Raw genomic sequence first — 21,746 nt, 5'->3', positions numbered from 1 at the left:
AGCAGTCCATGCTCACAACGTGTTTGTGTCAAGGCTTGTTTATCAGTTTCCAGTAAGTACTTCTTTCTTTAGTTTTCAAAGTTACTGTGACTTTTTAAGGAGGAGTTCATGGACCTGAAGTTGCAAATTTTGATGATACAGAACAAACCCAAGGCTTCTTGAAAACAGTTATTTGGAAATGCAGTCACGTTGCACCTGTTACTTGACTAATGTCTTATGGGATGTAACAAAGAAGGAACCAGGCTCTTCTCAGAGGTTCCCGTGAAGAACCAGTCTAGTTTTTGCTAGCAGGGGGCCACAGAGGTGGCTTCTGTGAGAAGCTGTCAGAAGCTTCCACCATGTCCAGCAGAGCCAATCCCTGATGGCTCTGAAGATGGATGTGCTGCTCGCCAGATCTGGGGCATTTAGAGAGGTTGATAACACCTCAGTGATAACATATGTGAGAAGAAAATCAAAACAAAGTGTACACAGTTTTTTTTCTAACCAGAGAAGAGGAGGAGGTGAGAACATGTGAGGGAAACCACATGGAGACACCAAGGTTGGTGCAGAAGGAGGGGCAGGAAGTGCTCCAGGTGCTGGAGCTGAGATTCGTCTGCAGGCCATGGTGAGACCCTGGTGAGGCAGCTGTGCCCCTGCACCTGTAGGGATCCACGGGGGATGCAGAGATCCACCCACGGCCCCTGGGGATCCACAGGGATGCAGAGATCCACCCACAGCCCGTGGAGAGGTGCCCATGCCAGAGCAGGTGGATGCCTGGAGGAGGCTGTGATCCAGTGGGAGACCCAGTGGAGAGAGGAGGCCCTGCTGCCAGGCTGGAGCAGCCTTTTCTTGGAGAGCTGCACCCCATGGAAGAGTGACCCACACTGCAGCAGTTTTGGGAGGGCTGCTGCTTATGAGATTGGACCATGCTGCAGAAGTTCACACAGAACTGTCTCTCCTAGGAGCGACCCCACAGTGTACCAGGGGAAGGACTCCTCTCCCAGAGCAGCAGAAGAAAACCCCAGGTGATGAACCGACTGAAACCCCCATGCCCTGTCTCCCTGCACTGTTGATGGGAAGGAGGTTGGGGGAAGAAAAGGTGTTTTAAGGGCTTATTTTATTTCCTATTATACTCCTCTGATTTGGTTTGTAATAAATTCACTTTGTACCTCTAAGCCAAGCCTGTTTTGCCCTTGGAGTGTTTTCTCCTGGTCCTTATCTCAATTCATGAGCTCTTTATCATTTTTTTCTCTCCTCTGCCCAGCTGTGGCAGGAGAGGGTGAGTGAGCGACTTTTGTGGGTGCCTGATGTTGGCCAGTGTTAAACCATGACAGAGGACAAGAGGCAATGGGCACAGGCTGAAAACATGAAATTCAGTCTGAACATAGGAGAGGATGAAGATGGTCACTTATGAGGATGGTCACACACTGGCACGGGTTGCCAAGAGAGTTTATGTATCTTCCACTGGTGGAGACAGGTGTTCAAAATCCAACTGGATATTGCCCTGTGCAACCAGCATAGTGGGTGGGACCAGATGATCTCAAATGGCCACTTCTACCATGACAATTCTCTGTTTCTGGAAGGGTTAGCCTGACCTGAGAGGCAGATGCTGCTTACCATGACAATAATGCAGGGAAGCACATATGAAGCAGCTCCAGTATTGCTTGCAGTGCATGAGCTCTACAGAGGGTCACCTCCCTGGGTGGGTTCCTTTTCTTCTCTTTCAGACTTTTCACTTGTATTCCAAGTCTTACACTGGAATGTGTACTCTTCAAGGAAAGCTGAAACTGGAAGTGGCTTGGTACCCAACCCAGCCTTTGCACCTCTCACCAGTTGGCAGTCACTGTGCTGTAACTCCTCAGGGAGCCTCAGAGGTTCTGTTTTCACTCTTCTTATTTTTCACAACCTTCACTTGCGTGTCCTTGCACACCTAAAGAACAAACTTCTCAGTAAAGCCCAGTCAACAGCACATATCTGGGCTGCACTGAGGGACAGACATCTAAATCCTGAGCTGTGGCTTACAGGCAGGGGAGGACACTGATTTTAGAAGCAGTACTTTGTACATGGAAGAAGATGTGGATATACTTTGTTGAAGGGAGATATAGTTCCAAATAGAACACCTTCTGGGGAGATGGAGTGAGTTGTAATTTTGTTGAGAGTAAATACTTTTGCAGTACCTCCCTCCTGCATTCAGATCCTGTTGCCATATATAATATTCTCTGACACATTATTGGACTACCACAGTGGCTGCAAAATTTGATGCCATTCCTTATGGCCACAGGAATAGCACAACTGCTGCCCTCCCAAGCTGCCAGAAAAAGGAAAAGCTAGAAAAGCTGCCAGAGGGAGCTGATGCTGCCTGTACAGCATGGTTTGTTCATTATTGTACATGGGCAAGAGAGATGTGTGGAAGGTCCATTGTTTTCACATTGCTTGTTCACTCTTGAACATGGTCAGAAGGGATGTTTGGGAGGTCTTGTTCTGGGCTATAGCCTCTGGTCAGACTTCTTATTTCTAGAGTGTTGTGAAAGGTTTGTTTGTAAATGCCTGGGATGGCACGCAGAATAACAGTGTTTGGAGCCCTATTTGAAACCTAGTGAAAATATGACACCGGTGTGTTAAAGTTTCCCAACTTTGTCTATTGGGATGGTGTGGTGGTTGATTTAGAGTGACAAGAATGGAAACATGCGCCAGCTGTGCTGATTGCAGGATGCTATAAGAGAACCAAGTAACTCAGTGTCTTGAATAACACAAACACAACTTCAAGTTTATTTCTTTTATTAAATGGAGGTCATGGTAAAATAATAAGTAAAGCATCAATCAAAACAAAATTTCATTGGTGTTTCTGTCAATACCATCAATATCATTGCTAAGATGCACTCATAAGGTACAAATCCAATATTGGTCAATATTAGAGGTGGCAAGGAAGCTTTGCAGTTATTAAACTGGAAACAGATATAACTAAGTAAATTTGAAAAGAGGAAGAAAATTCTGACAGGTTTAGATTACATATCAATATAAGGTGCCAAGAAGGCATGTTGTTAATAGTTTTCTTAGTCTTTTTGCTGGTTGGAAATCTCAGCAACCTTAAACTACAAAATTTAGAAAAATGCAGAAAAAATGCAACATCATTAGAAGTCAGCAATTTAATATTAAGGGTTGGACAATTTTCCCACACAGCCTTACTTTTTAGGGAAGTTGAAAGAGCAGGAGAGAATGAATGTGATGTGCCTGTGTACATGTGGTGAGATGGGGGATGGTAAGGGTCATCATCAGATTTTGCTGGATTTATATTAAATTTTGTTAATTTCCAACAGTCATTGAAATTTGAAATTAAGGTTATGAAATAGCATTGTAGTACAAATACAGGTTTCCCAGTAAGGAAAAGAGAGCATACAGATTTCTAAAGTTTGTTTCTTTTCTTTTCGGGATTCTTCTTCCTCTCTGTGAGAGTCAAGAGAATGAACTGCATTTCCCTTGAAGTCAGCATTTGACATAGGGCTAGATGATGGCCTGTGTGCAGAGAGCTTTTATGACTCCACCTTGCTTTTAAACAACAAAGCCAGAAGAGTAGATTTCATAAAAAGGAGCAAAATTCTGCACTTTCTTTTCTGTTTAGGACTGCCTCATTAGGACAATAGAAAGAATCAGTAGAGGCATGTTCTCTGGTGGCTCAGGATGGTTTCTGGATGCTGCCCTCTTTGAGGAGTTTGGGTGGAAGGAAAAGAACAGGCACTTTCAGTACAGGTTGCTACATGGATTAAGGTTGAGATTTTAGCAGTTCACATTTTTCCATTGAACAGTGAACCTTGGTTGCTGTCTGAGAACAAGTAATAATTCATTCTAGAGGAGAGCAGAATCTACCAAAAAAGAGGATGCTCTTGGACTTGTTGTGTCTGATGAAGAAGTAGAAAGGGTGGTCAACCCTAAATTTCAGAACATGGCCAACATGTGCACTTGTTAGTTCTACAATGACAGCAGTAGCAGCAGCTGCCTCAGTGCCCTTCTCATCAACAGCAACAAAAGACTTGTGAATAACTTTGGAGATCATCACCCTATCTTTCTGAGTCATGCCACTGAAATCAGCATTGATGCTGAAGGCACTGCGCATTCCCATCTTGATCAGATTATCACTGAGTTCATATCTCTCTTCCATTTTGAATTTAGGTAGGTACAGATCCACAAGAGTCTCGGTCATCTTCTTGGACTCAGTCCATTCAGACAGCTTCTCATACGTCAGTTCTCTTTCCAGCTATCATTTAAGAAAGAGAAGGAATTTGGTGTTTGCAGGGAAAATAATTAATTAACTATGAATTAATCAATTTTATGGCAATGTAATGAATTAAACATTTTAAATAGCAAATTTAACATTTAGCTTGGAAGCATAAAATAGAAATTGGTTTTACTGATGATCAGAGACAAGTACACAACAAATATTTGAGTCTTAATGCTGCAAAGTTTTGAGCAGTGCCCTTTCCAAATTAATTGCAAAAGAGAGATGGGAAGGGCATTCAACAGCTGCCATCCTCCATAGTAGTTCTTTCTTCTCTTTTAATTCAGTCCTAATACAAATAAAATTGCTGTGTGGCAGATGGTTTGGTCCAGTTCTATAAAAACAGGTGCTAATATTATTGCATCTATTTCCTTGACAGCTCAGAAACAGAGTGTTTCCAGTAAAGTCTTTCACTGCCACTCTATGTCCTGGGCACTATGCCACCAGGGTTCAGCTCAGATCAAATGGAGGAAAGCAATGAATGGTATAGACTCCAAAAATTTAACAATCTTGGAATTATAGTGACTACAGTAGCAGATCTCATTATTGTAGCAAATGCAGTCTCCCCAGAATCCTAGTTTTTCATAGAGCAAAAAAATTGTGGGAGGGGAGAGGGGGAAAAAGAGTGAGAACAATATGGAAATAGACTCCCAGGCCATGGAGAAAAGGTGTCATCTCAGGAAGAACCTGTGACTTCTTGTGTGGTGGTATCTCTCCTGAACATGCAAGGAAGGGAGATTTAACCCTTACAGATCACATAAAATTGCGTGTCAGTCAAGGAGGCTGTTGAAGAATTGAGCATCTGATTATGCACAGTGTTGCCAGTCTTAGGTTCCTACCAAACTAAGGGTGTTCAGCATGGAAGAACTTTCTTGGGATTAGATAAGTATTAAAAAAAAATAATTCAGCTAGTGGAGGAGGTCAAACAGCATGATAGCATGTCCTCAGAAAGGGAGATATTATTGTCAGCCTGCCCTTTTTTTAAGTGACTGAGCAGTCATCCAAAATGGTTGCAGCATGTTTTCTTACCTGTTCGAGACCTGTAGTGTTGTCTTTGATGTCATCAGGAAGGAGGATGAACATACTGAGTTCATGTTTCACATATGGCAACTCAATCATTTTGAAATTCATTGTTTCCATGATGAGAACTGGAAATGTTTCTCTCATGTACATCATCTTTATAGGCTTGGTCTTGTTCTAGAAAGTAAGAAATCATTCCTTGAATGGAAGGGTGATGATGTCTCAGTGCAGTGCAGGGAGAGGAAATTTCATAAGAAGCTTTTAAAACAGTGATTTATCATCCATTTTCCAGAGCTTTTCTTGACTGGACAATATTGCTTATCTTGGTGTCTGTCCCAAAGCTTTTTTTGGGGGCTGAACTGAGATATTTTTCTCTTCTCCCCAAAACATGCCCAAGGAGGAAGGAGGGAGAGTTAGAAATGTCTGCAAGGATTAGGGGTATGGAGCAGGCGTGGGATATGGTTTACAATACTCTGGCAGAAAAACAGCTGTGGATTAAGAGGATGAGTGTTGTGCAGCTTATCAGTGGTCTCTCTCTGGTGATAAAAGGTGACCAGCTGATTGCTTGGCAAAAAATAACACTAGTGTCAGAGCAAAAGAACTTATGGTGAGAGGAGTTGATAGGACGCAGTCATGCTGTCAGGTGTATGTAACATCTATCAATTTCTATATCCCTTCATTCAAGGAAAGAAACCATGTGTATGTGCTAATCAGAAGGCAGAAGGTACACTTTGTGGAAGTTGGACAGAGTTCTTGTCTTTAACTGTGAATTTATTAACATCTCTTGATGGATGCATGCCATTAACATTGCCTCTAGCCTTACACAGCTGTGCACCAGTTCAGGGCACTGTGTTTGAGCAGGAATGATTTTGCCTAGCCTGTTTGCACAACACGGAGGCCTGGTACTGTATTCCTCCATGACATGCCATGTAGTTCCTGTCCATGAAGCCTGGACTCTCAAAATCATGTTTTTACAATTTAGTCAATGTTAGCACTGTTTTACAGAAGGGTTTTTAATGTCTGTGGTGACTTTGGAAACAGTAGCTGTTACCTGGAGCTCGCTAACATTTACCTGAGCACTTCCTAATGTTTCAGTGAGCTGAGCACTGACAGATTTTGCTGCAACCAGCTTTCACAGAGTCTAGTTACCACAGGGTAACTAAAAGACTTATGAAATGGAAAGATTTCAGCAATAGCTGTTGTGACCAGGTTGTTTACAGTAAGAAGGATACAGGAGGAACTTACCTTGCTAAGTCGGAAGGGTTGCAGCTGTGTATCTTCTGCCTTAAATTTCACTTCCCATTCTGCCTTGAAGTAAATGGCATTTATCAGGATCAGTTTGGTGGCATTTGTCACATCTTGTGGACCCAGCAAATTCTTGATTTTGCCTTTTGAAAATGCAAGAGTCAGGTTTCATTCCAGCATAGCACAGTGAGGACATTTTGATCAGTTTTTCTCTCAGTTCAGCTTCTTAGTAATAAATCCATGTCTCAATGCCCTGCTCCCTAAAATGCTCCCCTGACATAAATCAGTGCATTTCTTTACAGTCTTCAAAGCTGTTTGTCCTCCTAGCTCACTGACAGGGATTTACTCTTTCCTCCAAAAATGTCTCAGCTTCATGGCAAGAAGCTAGAAGCAAAAGGCCTCACTGTCTGGTTACCAGGTAGAAGGAGGAGCCTCTCTGCCCAGTGCAGGGTGGTACAGCAAGGCGGGCATCCCCCCCTGCCCTGGAGCACGCTGGTAGGCAGAGGTGTCTCTCCTCTCTCTCTGCTCTGCCAAGTGGTGCCTGGGTGCGGCACCAGAGCATGGCTGTGCCTGAGGAGCAGCTGCTGCAGAGCACAGTTCAATGGGAATCTCCTCAGGGAGCTCACTGAGGTCCAGAGCAGGTGTTTGAAGCTGCTTAAGTGTGCTGCCTCTTTCTCTGTCCTCACTGCCCGCATCCAGCCCACATCCAGCTTGGAAGGCATGACCTGGCTGCTGCAGTAGCACCTGGGGAAGCAAGGGCACCTGCCCAAAGGTAATAGCAGACTGACTTGGTGGGAGAGCAAAGATGTATCGAGGTTGAGCCCAGCTTACCCTCAGTTTGTTTTTCAACCCAGGTGTTGATTTCCTTTCCTGACTGTTCTGGTGCTGTCTTAAAATTAACCTTCTGTGGCTCTGCTTTGTAGTAGTTCTTACTGAGCTGTATGTATGTCTGAAAAATAACAAAAAAGTGAGCAAAAAAGTTCTGTACTAGAGAAATATACTATTTTTTAGTTCCAAAAGAAAGTTGTTAGCTCCTGTACTTGATAGATTCTTAGACCGGGGGACTGCAGGATCTTACTTGTTGCTTTCTGCTGGACGGTGGGTTGACAATTTAGAAATAACGAAAGAACAGAAATTTCACATCTTTTGTTCCAAGATTTATCTGGAGAAGTGAGGAAGGTTGTGCACATCCTATGTATGTGCCTGTTTTAATTTCTCATTTACAATTCTACATACTGGGGGTTCCAATACTAAGGGCACATTGCATGTAAAGGAATCCCTACAATACAGTCAAAGGGCAATGCAGCCTTAAATTCTGTCAGCAGACTGACTGGTATTTTCCAGTTAAGGTTATCAACGGAGTCCAGAGCTCCTATTTGCAGTACTCAAGGTCAGCTTCCAACCTGTTCTGTTAATGGCAAGTAATTAAAAAGAGAAATAATTTTTGCACCTTTTCTCTACTCATCTCAGAGATTTAACTTACAGGCAATAACAGGAAGGTTTTTTCCACATAAATGCGGTTGGCACTTTTCAGGGAGTAGGTACTTCTAGGTTTGTTGATGGCAGTCAGGACCTTCTTGAAGCCAGAATGGATATCTGCAGCTTGCTTGTTCTCAGGATCCTTGGAAAAAGAAGCAAAACCTTTCATTTCATCAAACAAAAAAAAATTTTTGCATGAAGCTTTCAAAGCATGCTAAGCAATGTATGTAGGAGAGGAATTTGGGTTCCTCTTCCTTACTTTTTATTTTCCCAAGTTTACCATCAGTGCAATTTGCAGGGTTCTGTTCATGACTGGATTAACTGAATTGCCATGTAACAAACCTTCCAGACTATCCCATTGACTCATCTTTTCATGCTTCTAAGAGTCTGAGTGAGTGAAAGGAACTGAACTTCAACCTGTTGTGAAGTATGGCTGGGGTTTGTACTTTTAAAGAGCGGTGCAGACAATAACTAGGACTCCTAAAGCTGTATCTGGACATTTTGATTCTGGAGGTTATCATGGAATTTCTGTTCTAATAGATACCAATTTTCTTCTCTTTGGTCTCCCTCGAGAAGGTCTGGCCACAGAAGAAGAGGCTTCAGCTCCTGCTCCCAGGGTGAAATGAAGGACCTGCAAGCAGAGTTTCCAAAGATAAGAAATAGGCATGAAGGACCTTAGGAGACTTCAAGTCCAATGGGGATCAAATGGTTGTCATGTTTCTCCCCTTGTGATAACTCACCGTGCTATCTGCTGCTTAGGTGACTAATCAAAGGGATGCTAAGCTGTAGTGACAGTAAATCCCATGGCATAACAATGAGTAGTGCCATCCCCCTCCCAGACCAGCAACACCGCTCCTGTCTGCATGCTGCAAGGCAGAATTTCCTTCCACAGCTGGTTTTTTCCAGCAGTAGGAATATGTTTGCGCAAATCCAAATGGTTCTCCCCACAATAATAGTACAAAAGCAACCTACCTCTGCCATCTCAGTTGCTGTAGTTCCTTTTGCTCCCAGGTATGTCAGACCCAGAGCAGCTGATATGCTCCAAGGAGAGAAGAAAATGTTTTTTCCCTTGTTGGTCTCATTCAGCTTGTTGAAAAGATCAACAGTAAACTTGCCAACTGATGTGGAGACCACTTCCATTTTTACAACCTGGAAAGAGGCAACAGATAGATTTGTACTATTTGAATGTTGAAAATTCTGTACCCAGTACCCATTGGTGAGAAAAGTTGCATGTGCAAGACAATCCATTTAAATCACTAAAACTAATAGCATAGTTGTATGTTTATCTTGCACACAGATACTGTTTGCCACCTGTTAGGAGCACCAATTTCTTTTAGGTTTTTTCTTTTATACAGCTGTAGTTTTCTTTGTGATTCTTTCTACCTTTGGTTTTCAAAGATGTGCATGTTTGTAACCTCTGTATTTGTTTTCCTTTTTGTCCTTAACTAATGATTTATCAAAGCAATGTTCCCAAGGGAATTTATATGCATTTTTAATACACTGGTTCACGACATGTTTGAGTTTCCCACTATTACATTTTGGATCTATATAGAATTGACAGCTGATACTGTGAAAGGATTTACGTGTAATTTTTAGACTCATTTGCCTTTCCTGGCCAGTGATGTATTCTGAGTAGTTTCATGAAGCTGTTGTTTCCATTTAGACTTATGCAGTTTATTCATTGTGTGTACCTACCACCCCTTCTGTATATTTGAGCAATTTTATTTTCCCCAGAAACTGCCAGATGCCTTGAGGTTATAAGTGCTCCAGGCTTTAAGATAGCTACCCAGAAACTTTGCTTTATGTAATTTACCACTCAAGAGACCAGAAATGCTTATATTGCTGGTGGTGGTGGTGGTATTAATATTTGTATCTATGGAATGGAGCAACAAAAATTGAGAGGTGATCTCTGAAGTCTGCAGGTATGTATCAAGTGTTTGCTTTCCAAACAACTACACTGTTTCTGGCAGTCAGTATGCTCTCAGGACCAAGTCTGTACCACAGGGTGATTTTCTTTCCTTGAAGAACACAACCAAGAGAGCATCAGGGTGGGAATTTCTGTTTTCAGTTAATGAATAATACTCCTCTGAGTCTCTGGCCTGATAATGTGCAGTGTTGTGCCTTCACCTCAAGTACAGAATTTTTTTATCAAAATGAAGATGTTACTTGTAATGCAGTCACTACCCTAAGAAAACCTTCCTCCTTGTGAATAATTCTGCTCCAAATTAACAGTTTTCCATAGGCTTACAGAACTGTTTTCTCTAATGGTTGACATTTAGAAAAACACAAGGCAAGAATAATGCATTATAACACAGGTATATTATCATTTATCCATACAGTCACACATGGCACAGATTACTTTTTTAAAAGATCATAAAATTTACCTAAATTGATTTAAATATTTACCTTTAATCCTGTGAGAGAGAAGACTTAGGTCTTGTCCTCAGTCAGGTTCTCCGTTTGTGTGCAATGCAATTTTTAAATTAAGGAACATAAGGAACTGCTTGCCCCTCCCTTTCCTTTTTATCTGCATCCAGGTTGCTCCCACCTACCCAAAGTTCCTTTCTATCACGTCCCCAAAAGATCTTATGAAATTTTGGGCTTTTTGTTGACCTGGTCACTTTTCAGGTTTAGACATTTCAAAAGGACAAGGGAATTAAATTCTGAGGTCTATTATTGTACCACAATAGCCTACTGACAGGATAGCAAAGCAAGTTGCTGATTCCAAAGGTTTCTGGTGTTGTGGAGATAACTTCTCTGTTGTTTAAAAGAAGTGACTTGTAAAAAGGTCACACAATACTTGGTTTTGGCTTGTGGATTTAAGCAGATATTGATAGTCTGATTCTCCTCTCTGTGACTCCTGAGTTTCAAATTCAGTACCTCAGCATAAAACACAAAGCTTAGTGATTGAATTCGACACTGGAAGTCCAGCTTCAGACTGAAAATCATTAGGAACACAGACAGAGGCAAAGCTATGAAGGCAGGTAAGGGATGGACACCCCTCTGGTTATGTTGGTGAAGAAACCTCATTGCAGTCATGGCTGGGAATCATTTGAGACAAACATTGCAAAACTCTAAGTTACTGCACAGTAAGAAGGAGGACAAGAATTGAAACAACCCTACTGGAAGGGCTCAAGCAAAAACAGAGAGAAACAAGAGAGGTAAATATGACACAAGAGCTGTCACTTTGAAGTCCCAGAAGAGAGACAGTGATGGAAGAACATGGTGTCAACAACTCTTAAGACCCTAGAGGGCAGTGGAAGGTACAGGAAAGGAAGGAAATTGTACTGTGTGCTAAGCATTTTACTGCAAGCCTGATTACAGGAATACAGTGGGTCAAGAATTCTGAAAAATGTCAGAAATCAGTGTTGGGCAAGACAGTGAAGAAATGCCAGAAATTAAACAAGTGCTAGTTTTAGTACGGTGAGTAAGTCCTCCAGAAACCTGAATATGAGAAAAGTCAACTGAATGGTTAGGTGGTGAGAAAACCCAAGCCAGCAAACTCCCAAGTCCTAAATATATATACTGTGAGCAAGGTAGTTGCCTTTGCTAGCCAAGATGCAAGAATGCCATGCAGGATGAGAAAGTGAGATGTCAGGGCAGAGTGGCTTTTGACAAGAGATACTAATTGAAAGGGGCATCCAGAGATCAACCTCCTGCTTGAAGCAGGTCCATGAGTAGATAAGATTAGCCATAGCCCTTTCAAGGATGAAGATTCCACAATATTTCCAGTACTGCTGTTCACTTGGAGAAAAGGTTATTCCCTAATGTACAACACACTTCTCATGTGTTGTGGCCACTGCCACTCAGTAATTATATGGCACTGCCAAAAGGACATCAACTGTGTCACATTTGCTTAAAATAGTGAAGGAGAGTGGAAAGATGACTCACATTTCCATTGACTTTAAAGGCCTGAGTGAGTTTGTGTCCATGTTGTCATGGTTTTGTTCCCTCTTGGCCTTCCAGGTGTGGCTTTTCTGTCTTTATTCCCAAGGCATATCAGGAAGTGCTTAAGAGGCTTATCCATGGGGATCTGCTGCTCTTCCATGAGGTGAGGAAGGGTATGGCAGACTTGCATCTGAATGCACAGGGATCCAGTGTCCTGTTTCATGACTGAGACAGGGGCTCTATAGGGATAGTATAATGCACATGATTCATAAAACTTTTCCTATGCTACTTCCCATTTGGGAAGCAGAGCCAGAGGGGGTCCTTGGAGCAGCTGACCACTTGATAGAAAAGAGAAAGGACTCAGGGACAGTCAGCAGTCTCTTCTTCACCAGGAAAAGGGAGTCCTACTGTTTCAAGAAGATGTGTTTGTAGTAAGATGCTGGTGGTGTGTGCAAGTCCATTAAGAAACCTGGTCCTTTGCTTTCTGCTCTGAATTCAGAGAGTCAGGAGCATTCCCTGCAAACATGCATGACTGATCAGAACACTCTCTTAGGAGAAGGAGCAGTGACAGGAGTAAATATGACATGAGAGTTTCCCAGTCATCCTCCAGAAAGCACTTAAGGACATTAGTATTACTTGTACTAGTACTAGACTTGATTCTACCATTTGATCTTGTCTCAAGCCAGTGAATAAGTGTCAAAGTAAAACGAGACCAGAGCAGTACAGTGCTAGGCTGGAATTAGTGTTGTAAGGGTGAAGTTTACAAAGGAGAAGGTTGTGAGGCACATGTGTTTTATTTTCCTAGTTCTATAGTGTTGTGAAATAATTTGCAATTGCTGTGGGAAAGAGATTAGAAAGTATGTATGTTAGCCCCTTTTTGAGCAAAAAGAAACACCAGGATCTGGAACAAAGGCGGTTTTGCAGATTTATTTCATAGTCAGTTTTGCCAGGCTGCAAAGCTGGTAAAAAACTGACTGTGGGTGAGTAGCCGGGCTTGAGGATCAGCATGAGCTGAAACCGATGGAGATGCAGCGGCATTGTGCAAGAAGGAGAGTTTTCTGTTGTGGTTTCATTTATTTATTTATTATTTCTTAAGTATCAAAACTTGAAAATTACTGGTTGAGCTCAACTCAGTCTGTTCTGAATTGTGGAATTTCTGGTTCAGGAGGTGCTGAAAAGACTAATGTTCTTCTTTGCACAGTTTGGTACTTAGGATGTAGTGCTAGCATTTTGGGATTTTTTGGCCAGGAAAATGAGCCAGAGGCATAAATGTGAGGTTATTTTTCATAAATACTCTCTTCTAACTTTGAAAGATTTGTTAATAGTACAGGAAAATTAAGAAGTGCACAGGGTATTGAGATGTTCCTTGTGGTGTGTATTTAGTTCATTGTTATTGTTGCAATAACCTGTTTAGTAATCGAGTTTCTAGGGGGAAGAAAACCTTCCCAGGAAGAGGATAGTCTTGGTCTTGTTGTGCCTGATAAAGAAGAGGAAAGGGTGATCTGCCAAAAAGATAACAGTAGCACCAAGAGTTCGTGATGCCAGTGTTGCTGAACTGGCAGCTGCTGCCTCTGTGCCTTCTTCATTGACTTCCAGGTAACACTTGTGAAAAACTTGTGACAAAAACAGATCACCAGTCTTGGACATTGCTGTGAAATCAGCTTGACCTTCCGTGAAGGCATCTTGTATCCCCATCCTGCTCAAAGTAGATTTGAGGTCATATTTTTCTTCTAACGTGAACCTGGGCAAATAAACTTCCATGCTCATTTTCTCCATTAGTTCTGGTTTGGTCCATGCAGACAAATTTTCAAAAGTCAATTCTCTTTCTAGCTGCAGTAAGTAAAAAGAAAATTGGAAAATCAAAAAATGTTCAAAAACCTGTGCCCTAAAGGCTATTTCTTCTCTTAAATGGAGAACTTTTCAAGAGGTTGTAAGAGTACAAGAAATACAGTAATGAAACAGCAGTTTGGACATCTTTTTAACTGAAGGAGAAGGTTGTTCTATGATATATCAAGGCAAGATTTGAAATGCTCTCAGTAACTGTCAGGGAATATAGCAGAGCTACAATAGTCTGGTTGTTTTTCTGTTCCCAGGGCTGTCTTCCCCACATTTTAGAATTTGGTGAAAGGAGCTTTTCCCCCTCCACACACACCACCTTAAAAATGAAAATTTCCTAAGGATTTGTTATCCAAAGGCAGAATCAAGCTTTTTACAGAAGGTGGCAGTGTCCATACATATTAGTTCTGGACAACTTGGAACAAAAGAAAGGCTGCCCAATTTTTGGTGGGTTTTTTTTTCAGAACGAAATCATATCTGTCTGAATTGGTCCAGACTGTGGATCTCAGCAGGGCTGGTTTTCTGTCCTCATTTTTGTTCAGCTGGAAAAGGGACAATCTTACAGGGTTTGAGTTACCTGTTTCCAGGACTGATCAACTTTAGTAACCACAGATATGCTGGCTTCCAAGACTAAGAAATCTAGTCTGAGCTTCAAGCTCTTAGTACTAGACCAGATTTGGGATTTGCTTTACCTTGAACATGATCAGTACTGTCCTTCCTACATGACTGCATGTCATATCTATTTATGCATGTGTGAAGTCTTTTACCTCACACATGCATAAAATAAGTAAATAATGACACTCTTACTTTTCCACATGATTTATGTTCTCAGTTTTTTTACCTTTGGTAAGCTGGAGATGTCACTCGGTAGCAGGATAAACATGCTGAGGTCATTATTGACGTATGGAAGCTCAAGAACATCAGCCTGAACTGATTCTATGTAGTTTAAGTTAAATTTATCCCTCAGGTACATCATGGGCACTGGTTTAGTTGTATGCTGCAACAAATCAAAATAAATGTTTTAAATTTATACTCCAAACAGTAAAATGACTGAGTTAAAGTATCGCAGTGGATGTTTATTGTATTTACTCTACAAGCTGCCCAGTGTGTCTGAGACATCCTTATGGATAGGACACAGAACACAGGATCTTCAGAGGATCCCTGCAAGGCACTGGAAAGGCACTAGGAGGCATGGCATTCTATCTGAGCTGTCTCAGATGACACCAATTGTAGGAAACTGTACACCACTCTGATTTGTTGAATGGTTAAAAGTGAAAATGTAAATAACCCATACAGTTTTGTTCATCTTTTTTCCCTGCCTTTGGCGAATGGAAGCTTTTTTGAAGTTAATTCTGACAATTTGCTTGTGACTCAGGGCCTGCTATGTGTGTGCAGTTTTAGTGCTGAAAGTATGGTAAAATAAATATACTGAATATACTGAATGCTTTAAACGAAATACCTATCTCACCACATGGATTTATAGGGTGACAGGATTTCTTGCTCCCCCTCCTCTCCCCCCATATCTTTCAGGTTTTTCCACCTGCAGTGTAGGAAATAGGACAGTATATTGCCATACCGTGTTTATTCTGAAAGGCCTTTGCCTGGTAGCTTCAGCTTCAAACTTTGTTGCCCAGTTTCCTTTGAAGTAGAGTGCATTTATCAGAACTAGCCTGGAGAGTGAATCTACAGATCCAGAGGGCAGCAGATTTTGGATTTTACCTAGGGAAAACAGAGGAACATTCACACATCTGTGCAGTTTCTCTCTTTCAGTTTAAGTGCTGGCACAGTTTCTGGGGACATAAATGGGGGAAGTTTTAAGTGCTAACAGCAGCCATCTAGCTTGAGATTATTCAAAAATATGCATTTACTGGGGTCATCTTGATTTACAAACAAGAATAAGCCATATTCCTCACACACTGAGATGGAGGACACTAATTTTACTAAGAGCTTGTCAGTAGATGAGTAATTTAGGGAAAGTCTGATTAACCTTTCTGAGGTGAATTGTCTATCTGCCATGGGCCCCTTGGGCACAGAGAAGCCAAAATTACTCCTTTTTAATTTAGAGAGGAGAGGAGAAGCTGGAATTTACCTTCAGTCTGTTGTTCAACACTGGAATTGATCTCTCTCCTGATTGCATCTGCTGCTCCCACAAAGTCGACTGATTGTGGCTCTGCACTGTAATACCTCTTTGCTAACAATAGGTATTCCTGCAGTGCAAGAGAGACACCTGAATTAGGTTTGTTGCCTGCCAATATGAGTACAACTACAGCCAGAGATAAAAATTACATGGACACATGCACAGTTTTCTCTCAAAGGAACAAAGTATGTTTTAGTGGAAACACTCAATTTAAACATTTTCATCTAACTACGTCTCCAAATGTGTATCTGAGATTAGATACACATCCCAAAAACTAGAAGTTAGGGTCCAAAGTCTAAGCAAAAGTATCATAGAAAATGTTCATATTAAGGATAATAACATAATTTGAAAATGTAGTGAATATATTTAAAGTATATGGCTTTTGTTGCCATAGGTAGATCATGAAGATTAAATGACACGGCATAATCTGAATAAAAGTCTTACCTTACTGAAAGGCAATGATTTTTCTCCATATAACTGGCTGACACTTTTAAGTAGGTACTTCTTAGTGGGTTGGTTAATTTCAAAGCTGAGTCCTTTAAATCCATTATGGATATTATCTGCTTTGCCAATCTCTGTCTTGGAGAAAGAGAAATAAAAAGGACATTATTCATCTGTTGTGTAAAAATCCTGGGTTTTTACATCACGCGGATCCAAGTAAAGTATTTCTCTTCATGTGATCTCTTACCTATATTACAACAGAAGAGATGCTCTAAACTGGACAGCTATTAAAAGAATAGTTTAAAGTATTAGAAATTGCAGATGTGGTATAGACACTGTGGGTACCTTGGAATGCAAGTGTTAAGAGCCTGAACTATGTAAAATATTTAAGGGTTTATAAGTCAATATTGTGAAACTTTAGGTTTCCAGAAAACAAAAGTCATAGAGTAATTCTTAAACAATGCATGAGATTTGGCTCTATCACTCCCTTAATTTATGAAAGTCTAAAGTGTTACATGGAAGATTTGCCCAAAAATTTCTTAATATCTCTCTTAATATTTTGTGGTTTGGGGTTTTTTATGTTTCAGTAATTGCAGTAAATTCTCTATATTAAAGTGACAGGATTAAATGAATGTGGGTTCAGAGTCTCCAGTGAGTTCAAGGAAGAAGCTGTGAATTAGTAAATTAAAAATCTGCACCTGTGCTGTATTCATCTCATCATTATATCAGTCAGAGGCACGAACAGACCCTTAAATCTCCAGAGTGTTAGAACCAATAGCACTGCCCATAGTGCTACCTATAGCACTCTGTAATTCTTACACTTAGGGCAAGTGTTACTCATGAGGAACAATCCCTCTCCTGTTCATGCAGTGCAAACGACATGTTGACATAACCCCTAAAATAAATCTTCCCACCATGGGATTTGGCTGTGGGATGCAGATCCATTCATCAAAACTAGCAGCAGTTGGGATTTCGTGGGCAGATTGCAGGGAAACAGCTCACCCCCCTGAAGAATAAGGATGACGAGAAAGAGCAGGGAGAAGGGTTTGATATCACCATGTTGGAATGGTCAGCTAGGAAAAAGCCTTTACTGACTCAGAGGAATTACATTTGCTCCTCTGTATTGTTCTGCTGTGTTAAATTACCTATAAGATGGGACAAGATGCCTGCCAGTATGGCAAAGACAAATCTCAGGAATAAAATTATTCCTATTTCTCTAAGATTTATTGCAGACAATTGGTCTACTTTGGAAAATCTCAACATGTAAATTTATAATGATACCTCCTCAACTGAAATGGAGACTAATTTCTGAAACATATCAAGAATGGGTAGCCTGGAGAATGTTCTGTTTTTCGTTGTCTTGATGCTGCAATCAAATGTGTGGAAGAGCAGCTCTTTTCTTGGGATTAGCTCCCTGAGGTAAGAACTGTGCCAGCTTTTGAACAGCAATAGTTTGAGAAAGAAATCTATCCTCAGTGCTAAAAGCAAAAGATCAAGAGATCTTTTGATCATCAAGTGTTACATTTTGCAAATTTGCGGTTAGATTGTGCAACTCTATGTGAAAGGGGGAAGCATGTAATAAGTGTTGAATTAGGTGAAGGTATCATAGGATGCTGCACCAATTAATTCTGTACACTAAAGCTGAGAAAGGCAAATATAAGCAAATGCTAATGAGGAAGGAAAATACAAGCAGGAAAAGATGTGACCAGAGCTTGATCACCAGCTTGGATGAGATACCTTCTGGAAACATGCACGCTGGTTTGACAGGCTCTCTTCTGTTCTGGAGTAGACGTGCATTCTTATGGTTGTGGTGACATTTCTGGCTCCTTCAGCTTTGTTAAAGTGAAGTACCTGTAGTGGGAAAAGCAGTAATTAGCGCAACAATAGAAAATTTGCTCTTTCATTGAAATTTTTCAGTGTTGTCAAGGGGACTAGTAATGGGGACAGTCAAGCTCATATTTTATTCTTACGTCCGGTCCTTACTGACTGTGAAACCTTTGTCTAGGTCTCGATGCTCATGTGTGCAAAATAGCTTGTGCAAACTAAGCTGAGGGCTGCAGGGTGGAACTCTTATGTACCTGGCCTTTGTTGAGGAATCTGTGTGCTTTGAGTTATGCCTTGAGATGATCAGTTAATACCTGGAAAGAGCCAATTACCCCCAGATGGAGTCTACCAAAGGAGAAGTCTAAATAGAGCTCTGCTATGTGTCAGAAAGCCTGAAAACTGTGCAGGCAGTTCCATGGCTTAAATCCCTTTCTCTGGGCTTGTTCACCTTACCCAGGCTGCAAAGGAGTGCAAACAATCTCGAAACACTTTTCGGAAGAGCTGTGCCTTTTCTTTTGTTTTCCCTTCATCCTAACAGAAGATCACTCATTTTTTACCCTACTGAGTCTCTTTTGTCCTGTAAATCAGAAGTTAGATCACTGCCTTAGCACAACTTCTGCCATAGCAGAAGCAAACTCACAAGCCTCCCCTCCTACAACAGGAGCTAGGTACCTGCATTAGGTGTTGGGTAACCATGCCCTGGGACTTTTCTCACTGTCCCCTGATGACACTGCGAGCTCTGAACTAGTGTGACTTGACAATTTCATTCTGCCTGTAAAATACATACCCCAGAGAAAGTGTTGTAGTCTCAACGTAGTTTTTTTCTAATCTTGTAGATGTGGATTTATATTTAACAAAGTGTAAAACTTGAAATAACTATAGGGGAGAGTCCTCAAAACTCTACACATAATATGGCTTTCCTCTGTTACATCAAATTTCTGGCATGGAGGACATCACTCAAAGAGATCAACTCTTTCTGACAGGTACTTTTAGAAGCCCAGACCCACCTTTGCCATCTGATCTGCAGTGTTGCCTTTGGCTCCCAAATAAACAGTAGCCAAGGCAGATGAAATACTCCAAGGAGAGAACAAAATATTCTTGTCACCATCTTCCTGACATTGCTGTTTGAAAAAGTCAAGAGCAAAGCTTGTGTTTGCTTTATTCAATGTATCCATTGTCCTGAAGCTGCACAGAAAGACAGAAAAGATGCTATTAATGAGCCACTAACTGAGATTGCTGTTTGTTTAGAAGTTCCTTTTCACTGTGAACTTTTCTGTGATTTAAAGGCTTTCTAAAATTGCCTAGATGAAGCATGAGGAGCCTTAACTATTATAAAGTCACATAAAATTTAGCATGTCCTGTTTCACTGAGGACAGCAGCTATCATTTTTAGGGATGAACAAGTCTCTAGCTGTGTTTCTTATTTGTTCACCAGGAAATTTATTGTAGTGCCCTTTACAGCATCTTGGAGTGACAGCTGACAGCATTACTCAGCAAAGCCTGGGCTAGAGACCACCAAGAAACTGTCTCTTATGACAAATTTTATGCTTCAATTTGTTCAAGAGCCTTTTGATGCTTATCTCTGTAGTGAACAAATAATCTGGTAACAGGAGCAGTCAAACTATTCCTCTAGGTCAAACCAAAACACTCCTTCCTATACTTGAGCAAGCACTGCCCCAACTACTGCATGCTATGCATCCTGAATTACCTTTCTGACCTTTAAAAATGTTCTGAAACCCTGTCTTAGAGCTCTAGCCCAGATCCTAGCTTCCCAGTTCTTCTGCAGTAGAGGCTTTGTATAGTCAGCAGATCACAAAGGCTATAAATCATTTGCCTTGCTGGTTTAGCTGAGGGTTCTAGTCAGGAATTAGGAGCTATTCTAGGAGCTATAGGTTGGTATAGGATGGCCTTAGAAAAAAAGATCATTTAGGACCCTAATAACTTTCGAACCAGAACCTGTCCTGATAATTCTAATAACTAAAGAGCATAAAAACAAATTACCTGACATAAGAAAACACAGTAGTTCATAGTCTGCCATGATATATACGTTAGTCAGTGAGCTCTAGAAATTATAGAACTCTGAACAATAAGTTGCTCTTTCTCTATATTTTTAAGACTTCCATCATCTAGACTATGCCTGTGCAATCTTAATTACTCTCCCAAGCATTAATTACATTTCCCAAGTAGTTTCCAGTTCAAATACCTGCTCCCTTTTTTCCTATGCATTTGTCAACAAAGCAACATCATCCGGAATAAGTGAAATAAACAGTATCTAGAAACCATCACATTACCTTGTTTTGTGCAGGGAGAAGTACTGCTGCTCTGGGTGTCTCTAAGGTTGCTGCAGTTCACATGAAGGGTAGGATGAATTTATAGTGTGCCTGGCCGGTTCTGCAAAGGTTCTTATGACTCATGGCTCTGCAATGTAATGTGCCCTGTAGGCCACATCCCTGTGGAAGAACTGAATCACCTCAGAGTAGGATGTGAAGTGATGGTAAGAATGATCCCATACAAGAATTTTACAAAAGTGACAGCTTAAGTATTTCTATAAACACTTTTGTGGCAACAGGCTAGTACCAACTTGAACCCACACAACTTTGAATAATCTTTCCTTTGTGCTTTGGAGAGTTTAAAAAAAGGTAGTCACTGACCTACTTCTTTCATGGTTTGCCTCATAGAATTTATCTCTGAGAAACAGACAGACAGAAGAAAAGAAAGTGACTCCTTGTGTGTGAGTTTTTCTATTGCCCGCTTCCTTCTGAGAAACTATTTGTCATTCCTGGTGGGTTTCTGTTTTGGAAAAAATGGGTTTTGTTAATCTTGGAGGATTCTAAGACTGCACAGCCGGGAAACTCTGTAACTGTGAGATAGGAAAGGTTAAGAGAGAGGCACCAGACCCTTGCTTGTAATAGCAGTGGGCAACATCACTTGAACTTAGTGTGGGTCTTAGATTAGACTTCATTTCTATTTCATCACCCAGTCTGGAAGCCGTTTGACCCGTGTAGCATGTCAGAGATCTATTCCTTATTTTCCATTCTGGAGATGACTATTCTGTCAAATCCTCTTTTTCTTTTTTCCTGGGCTACTAAAATATCTCCTTCCCTGATTTTTCTTGCAATCATGCTGCCCCTTCTTCTCTACTCCTTCCTGTATCTGTCCATCCCCTCTCTGACTCCTAAATGAAGCACCCTTTAAAATCCTAGCTTGCTCTTTATTTATTTTTTTCTCTCTGAACTGTTAATACCTTGAAAACCTGAGTAGGAATTGGATACCTCCCCAACACTGAGCAGGACTCACTCACAAGTTCTGTTTCCTCAGCATGAACTGCCTTTGGAGGTCTTTCTCCTGACCTGCTGTCTGTGAGCATACATTTAACATGGACTTATGTTGTAGGGCAGAGGTTTGCATGAAAGATCTCCTAACGAGGAATGAACCATGGAAATATCTGCAAAATTTAGTGCAGGGCATAGGAGGGTATAGCTGCAAAGGATCTTTTGACAATAGTGAAATTTCTGCATCGATGTAACTTGGAAATTGAAAGCTTTGCTAAAGTTGCTTTCCTACCTGTGAGGAGCCACATTACTTTAATTGGATGGTGTTTTCCTGCCCCTCAGATATTTTGAAA

General features: G+C 41.1%; 2 protein-coding genes across 2 annotated transcripts; both read right to left on the bottom strand.

Moving 5' to 3' along the window:
• Positions 1–2,771: 2,771 nt before the first annotated feature.
• Positions 2,772–11,754, bottom strand: LOC134552357 (heterochromatin-associated protein MENT-like). The gene is made up of 8 exons (XM_063400958.1): positions 10,403–11,754; positions 8,969–9,145; positions 8,541–8,627; positions 8,001–8,138; positions 7,349–7,466; positions 6,518–6,660; positions 5,282–5,449; positions 2,772–4,231 (listed from the first exon to the last, which is right to left on the bottom strand). Exons 2-8 carry the CDS (start codon positions 9,134–9,136, stop codon positions 3,818–3,820), a joined length of 1,236 nt encoding a protein of 411 aa, XP_063257028.1. The 5' UTR covers positions 9,137–9,145; positions 10,403–11,754; the 3' UTR covers positions 2,772–3,817.
• A 1,041-nt stretch (positions 11,755–12,795) lies between these two features.
• LOC134552350 (serpin B10-like) lies at positions 12,796–20,503 on the bottom strand. Its single transcript, XM_063400947.1, has 8 exons — positions 20,413–20,503; positions 19,130–19,307; positions 18,036–18,149; positions 16,302–16,436; positions 15,810–15,927; positions 15,297–15,439; positions 14,562–14,717; positions 12,796–13,714 (listed from the first exon to the last, which is right to left on the bottom strand). The coding sequence occupies exons 2-8, from the start codon at positions 19,295–19,297 to the stop codon at positions 13,310–13,312; spliced, it is 1,239 nt and encodes a 412-aa protein (XP_063257017.1). The 5' UTR covers positions 19,298–19,307; positions 20,413–20,503; the 3' UTR covers positions 12,796–13,309.
• Positions 20,504–21,746: the final 1,243 nt, after the last annotated feature.

Source organism: Prinia subflava, chromosome 1 (assembly GCF_021018805.1).
Source record: "Prinia subflava isolate CZ2003 ecotype Zambia chromosome 1, Cam_Psub_1.2, whole genome shotgun sequence".
NCBI classification, from domain to species: domain Eukaryota; kingdom Metazoa; phylum Chordata; class Aves; order Passeriformes; family Cisticolidae; genus Prinia; species Prinia subflava.
This window is presented reverse-complemented; position numbering and strand designations above follow the sequence as displayed.

Excerpts from the sequence above, each read along its gene's own strand:
- LOC134552357 (XM_063400958.1), bottom strand. The coding sequence starts at position 9,136 with ATGGAAGTGGTCTCCACATCAGTTGGCAAGTTTACTGTTGATCTTTTC. Across the intron at positions 8,628-8,968 it reads CAGCAACTGAGATGGCAGAG|GTCCTTCATTTCACCCTGGG; the intron begins GTAGGTTGCTTT and ends CTCTGCTTGCAG. Across the intron at positions 5,450-6,517 it reads AACCCTTCCGACTTAGCAAG|AACAAGACCAAGCCTATAAA; the intron begins GTAAGTTCCTCC and ends CTTACTTTCTAG.
- LOC134552350 (XM_063400947.1), bottom strand. The coding sequence starts at position 19,297 with ATGGATACATTGAATAAAGCAAACACAAGCTTTGCTCTTGACTTTTTC. Across the intron at positions 15,928-16,301 it reads AATCATTGCCTTTCAGTAAG|GAATACCTATTGTTAGCAAA; the intron begins GTAAGACTTTTA and ends CTTGCACTGCAG. Across the intron at positions 14,718-15,296 it reads GGCCTTTCAGAATAAACACG|CATACAACTAAACCAGTGCC; the intron begins GTATGGCAATAT and ends GATTTGTTGCAG.